A 6,000-nucleotide genomic window follows, 5' to 3' on the forward strand; every position below is an offset into this window, starting at 1 on the left:
TCTTTAGGTGGATAAATTGAAAGTAAATATAGAAATTATGTTTTAGCTAAATACAGTAAGTGGGTAACTTAGATTTATATTAACTAGCATCTAATTTGCACAACTAGGACACATTCCAGGACATTTACTGAAAGTTGAAATTTAATGAGTAGGAGGTAGCCCAGTGAGGGTGTATGATATCACAGCTTGGTCTCTACAGGACACTAATATCCTAAAATAGAGAACATGCTGACTGAGGCAGCACATTACTGCTTCAATTAGAAAATGCTTAAGGGTAGCCTATAAAGTACTAAACCTGAGTAAGCTGACCCTGAGAAAATGCAGCAAGACAACCAAGAGAATACTTGAGACTGCAAAAGTGGAATATTCTCAACTGTATTAATCACCTTTTTCATACCATTTCAAGAAAGGATGAGATAACCACATGAATATTTTACCGTCTCCAAAAGATACCATCAGAAGCAAACTTAGTATGAAGTCATGCTTTTCCCTTAGATAAACTACTTCTGCCAAACAAAATAGTGTAGCCAACTAGAAACTAACTGGGGCCACTTTCCAGACTGGGGCCTGACATGCTTTTAATGATCTGGCTCTATTCTAAATCAATACCCAAACCCTCTCGGAAACTAAAGAATTTATATACAGGGTAATAGCTTCGGCCCAGAGCTCCAATAAAGTGCTTCAGATCTGGCAATATGGAAATGTTCGGTCCAAGTTTTTGAACTGGTGGTTACCAAAGAGTACACAAAACAGGTTTGTATGTAGCACCTTTCATGCAAGGCATGGTAAAAGCCTATTTAAAAATCACTGTGCATGTTACAGAATTGCAGTCACCTCACAAATGAAGTATTACAGCCTGCACTGTCTTAAAATTTTATGTCAGGAAGTGAAAAAGATATTGTACCAAATCTGGAATTACAATGAGGAGTAATAATGTATGCTAAATGACTTTTGTATTTTAAGTTACTTTTTATGAGAAAAGTGAATTTTTGTGTTTTCTTTTCTGCTACAGTTAGTCCTGAGATGTATTTTTTTCTTTAAGCCTTGAATGAATAATACAAAAGGAGCCCTTTTATAATATAAACCTTGATGTACATGTTGAGATATTTGGACAATGAAAATGCCTTAAAAGGAATGCTTATGGATAAAATTGCACTTACAACACCCTTTAACAAAAGGTGATTTCAAATTGTCTTTTTCTTTTCTACTAAGGGTTCTCTCTTTCAGTGTTTGCCATTGTACTTGTAACTGTTATTAAATATCAAATCCAATAATATAAAAGATGTACCATTTCCTTTAAAAGTAATGCTACTGAGAAATTTGGAGTTGAATGGCAAAATGTTTATTACTTGGCTATACCTAATATAAGCCACAGTTCATAACAAAAAATCCAGTTTATAACAAAATAGATACCATCATTTGGCCGATTTGTCTTTTTTTTTTTTTTTAATGTTGAGCCTTCTTTTAATTTTTATTTATTTTTTTTAATTTTTGGCTGTGTTGGGTCTTTGTTTCTGTGCTAGGGCTTTCTCTAGTTGTGGCAAGCGGGGTCCACTCATCGCGGTGTGCGGGCCTCTCACTGTCGTGGCCTATCTTGTTGCGGAGCACAGGCTCCAGACGCGCAGGCTCAGTAGTTGTGGCTCACGGGCCTAGTTGCTCTGCGGCATGTGGGATCTTCCCAGACCAGGGCTCGAACCCGTGTCCCCTGCATTAGCAGGCAGATTCTCAACCGCTGCGCCACCAGGGAAGCCCATGATTTGTCTTTTTTTTTAAACATTCATTATTTTTCATTTTAGTTTTTATTTCTTCTAAAAAAATTAAGTTGGTTTAACGTTCACTTGTTAAACTGATATAACAAGAAGTGAATTTTAAACTAATATAAAAAGAGGTGATTTTTTATAACAAGTGGTCAGCAATCATAACATATAATTTAGCCAAGTATTATTCTTTCCTTTCCCTTTGCCCTAGAAAACCTATTTTATGTGTTTCATAACATATAACCTTGTTTAGACGATTCTGTCCTAGTCACTTTGGGATGAGTATTGGAGGTTTTGGGAGAGAACTGAGAGTCTATCAGTTTTGTCAACCTCAAAATAGGTTTAAATACAATAACAGATTGTACAAATCGGTCTCTTATTTTCACATCTAGACTTTGGGAGGCGTAATGTTAGAGATGGCAACCTGCCTTGTGTCCTTGGGCAGGTCAGTCTTTCTGGGCCTGTTTTCACCGTAAGGTGGGGAGGACAGTTAGACTAGTTAGAGGTCCTCGGTGTCTTTGCTTCTATTCGTTAATTTTATATGCAAAGCAACCTAAAATTTCCTCTTCCTTAGAGATATGGTACAGAGTAGGCAAAAGATAACATAGCACCTCAGAAATAAGGTTATCATTTATGGAAAATATTTACTAACTCATCTCTTAAATCCATTCTGTATTTTACAAAAATTCTGCCTTGCGTAGACTTGTAGTTTCTAACCACATATATCCAAAAATGTCAAGTTTTTACTTTTGCCTTTTAGTAATGCAAATTGGTACAAATTAAGTACAGTTTCTCTACCAGAAGCAAACTATTTGAGTGTTCAACCTTAGGAAAATATGATTATCTCTCAAATATCCCACTTGATTGTACTCTAGAGGAAACGAGAATTTTCCTAAGACCTCTAGGCTATTTTGTAGCCTAGTCTAGTCAGACCCTCAACTGGGGTTTTGTTTGAATCTAAGTGAGGTGGAAAAGTACATCAATTTTCCTCTGTTTTTGAACTAGCTTCTATGTGACAACTGACAATACATAATCCTGGGTTCTTATACTGCTTTAGATGCCACAGTTGAAAGGGGATGAGTAAAATTTAATATAGCCTAGAGGACAGAGGAACCTTGTTCAAGCATGTTCACATTTTGTAACCTCCGAAGACTAAGCAAATCCTTCTTAATGGCCTATGTATATTCTGCTCCTGAGTTTTAAAATATAATTTCATTAGTATAATGATTATGACATAACATTTTCCATCCCTACTTTGTTTTTCTAGATTAAAATTTTCTAAAGATAGAATTTTATTTAAAAATTAGCTTATTTTTCACTGAAAAAAAAAAGCATTGGTTTAAAAACAAACACCCAGGAATAGGAAGGTTTTGCCCTTGCCCCCATGTTTAATTATATTGCTGTGGAATTCTTATTCCTTAATCCTCATTCCCCAAAGATAACCACTATTAACAGTTGAATATATTCCCACATTCCTCTTTTTCCCCTGTATGTACACTGTCATATGTATAATTTTATATATGCTGTTTTTGCAGCTTGCTTTTTTCAAGTATAATAAACACCTTACAGAAGATGTAATATAGTTAGTCTTAGATAGTTAACTAATCTTAGTTTTGATGTTAATTAATTAATTAATTTAGGCTGCCACACAGCTTGCAGGATCTCAGTTCCCCTGACCAGGGATTGCTCCCGGGCCAGTGAAAGCCTGGAATCCCAACCACTAGGCCACCAGGGAACTCCCTATGTTAATTCATCCTTAATTGTTGAAGGCATTCCTGTAACAAGTAATTGTCATGGGGGAAGGGGAGGGTGGAATCTCTGAGCTGACTAAAACTACCTCAATATATCTTTTTAAAAACAGCTCCTTTAAGATGAAATAGTTAAATAGCTCCTTAAGTAGTTTAGGTAGTCACCAAACCAAGGTGCTATATATATCTTACCACTTTTAATGCTTTTTATAATTACAAGTAAGAAAAACAGCTTTCAGGAATAAATGTATTCTAAACATTAGCCCAATTAGTTTTTATCAAAATTTAGTCTTATGGGATCGTGTCCTGTCTTCTTCACAAATGTGAGAAAGTCTTCAGGGCTCAATCCCATGGTTGCAGCATTGGTCATTGGATGAAAGTACACCTTTTCATGTCCACCTTCCAAAAAAGCAGAATCCAGAACAAATTTCACATCTCCATTATCATAGAAGAGTGCCAACGGTGTGGCACAGCCTTGGCCAACTTTCAGTTTTTCTAGCATGGCTGTTTCATCAGCAAACCGCAGATTTCCACTTCCAACACCTAACTGCTTGGCAAGATCATTTAAATTAATTTGTCTATCATGAAGAACTGTCACCAGCCAATAGCCTTTTTTCTTTTTGTCTTTAAGAAATAAGTTCTTACTATGTGCTCCTTTCAAATGTTGGATATGAGGCATCATTTCTTCAACTGTAAACACCTGTGAAATATCACATGAGAAGTTTAAAAATAATATGCATGTATACACACACTGCAGACATACAGTTATCTGTATATTGCTTGGTGGGTGTAAGGTTAGGGAGTACTCAATGACCTGGATTTCACTGGTAGAGATCCATCCCCAGCCCATTAGCAAATATATCTCATCTCAGGACCTCTTAGGCCAGTTCTCCATTCCAATGTGCAGGCCAAGACTTCACACTCCTAAAATGTTTTTGTTTTTCCATTAAACTTGGTAAAGTTTATAGCAGCCCTCACAACACTGTAAATCAACTATACTCCAATAAAAATTAATTTTAAAAAGCTTATAGCAGCCCAGACTCCTATTCCTTGGCATTCCATTACATCCAGGCCATATGACGATCTCCACTCTATAAAAAGATAACCACAGAGAGGGAGTGAGGGCAGGGAATGAGACCCTGGACTAATATACAGAAAAAATCAGAAAAGCTGGCAATACGCGCAGTAAAAAGGGGGAGAGTATGTGGACTATAAGGGAGGCAAAAGGGTCAAAGAATATAGTCTTGATGAATTTCTCTAAACTTGGAAGATCATCACCATATCTAGCTAATTATCATTAGCTGTTACTCAAGCGTTGGGAAAAACTTTGTCCTTGCACCACTCAGGTTACGTACTGGCTCCGTCAGGTATGTGCAAAAAAAATCTTCCCATCAATAAATCATGTTAAAAAATACCAAACTCTAACTTTGTCGTCCTGTATGCACCTGCAGCCACTGCAAAGACGGGTTTACTGCTTGGCAACTTACATACGCATGAAGTTGACACACTGACCTAGCGCATCCCTAGCCAGTTTGAGATGCGCAAGTTCTCAATATGTTGTACTAGTTCTCAACATAAAAAATCACTCCGAATTCCCGGGCGGTCCAGTGGTTAGGCCTCCGCGCTTCCACTTCAGGGGTCACGGGTTGGATCCCTGGTGGAGAACTAAGGTTCCGCATCCCACGTGGCGCGGCCAAAAAAAAAAAAAATCACTCCAAGAAGAAAATAGGTTTTTTCACAATAACATCAGCGTCCGAAGTGGAGAGGCCCTTGATGGTGCTTTCAGGTCCCTTTAGTACTCTGGATCCCGGGGAATGCCTTAGAACGGAAGTTTCTGCCGCACATTACCCCTGGGACGTCTAGGCTTAGCGCCTTCGCCCCATAGAAGCTGCAGCAGAGCCCACCCCTTCCCGGGGTGGTCCCGGCGGGAGCGCCTCACCTCCGGGTGCTCCACGACCTCCGTGCGGATGGCCAGGGCTTCGAGGCGCTGCTCCAGCGCTGCCCGCAACTCGCCGCCTGCCATGCTGCCCTCGTGGCGCTACCGGATGCTTTGGCGAGAGACCGGACGGAAGAACTGGGCGTGGCCTCCCTCAGTCCACGAACTGCCAGCCCAGACGGAAGTGCCTGGAGGGAAAGGGGTGGCGCCGGAAGCCCAAGAGTGGGCGCCTTCCGGAGGCGGCGTTGCGCTGGGTTAGCTTCCCTCCCTCCCCGCGTGCTTGAAATTTGTCTGCGTCCGCAGGGACAGACTTACCGGACGTGCAGAGTTCCTTGACCCGCGTCCTACGAGAGGAAGGCGCCTACCTTCTCACAGCCCTCTCTAACCCCGCCTCAGGTTTCCTAGATACAGTATATCTTCCATTTAAACAGAATCAGAGCCACATAGCAACTCAGCTTAGGGAGTGTTGGGGGAGTAATCGACTGGACATGGGCTCGACTTGACCCAGTAGGTGGACTGAGGCAGTCAGAGGCTCCTTACCCGTTCTGTCCTTGGAATG

General features: G+C 40.1%; 1 protein-coding gene across 1 annotated transcript; it reads right to left on the reverse strand.

Moving 5' to 3' along the window:
• Positions 1-3,687: 3,687 nt before the first annotated feature.
• Positions 3,688-5,533, reverse strand: LOC307064038 (prolyl-tRNA synthetase associated domain-containing protein 1). The gene is made up of 2 exons (XM_079720464.1): positions 5,445-5,533; positions 3,688-4,205 (listed from the first exon to the last, which is right to left on the reverse strand). Exons 1-2 carry the CDS (start codon positions 5,526-5,528, stop codon positions 3,774-3,776), a joined length of 516 nt encoding a protein of 171 aa, XP_079576590.1. The 5' UTR covers positions 5,529-5,533; the 3' UTR covers positions 3,688-3,773.
• Between the last annotated feature and the right edge of the window lie 467 nt (positions 5,534-6,000).

Source organism: Hyperoodon ampullatus, assembly GCF_949752795.1.
Source record: "Hyperoodon ampullatus genome assembly, chromosome: 15".
Lineage (NCBI taxonomy): Eukaryota > Metazoa > Chordata > Mammalia > Artiodactyla > Ziphiidae > Hyperoodon > Hyperoodon ampullatus.

Excerpts from the sequence above, each read along its gene's own strand:
- LOC307064038 (XM_079720464.1), bottom strand. The coding sequence starts at position 5,528 with ATGGCAGGCGGCGAGTTGCGGGCAGCGCTGGAGCAGCGCCTCGAAGCC. Across the intron at positions 4,206-5,444 it reads AGGTCGTGGAGCACCCGGAG|GTGTTTACAGTTGAAGAAAT; the intron begins GTGAGGCGCTCC and ends GATATTTCACAG.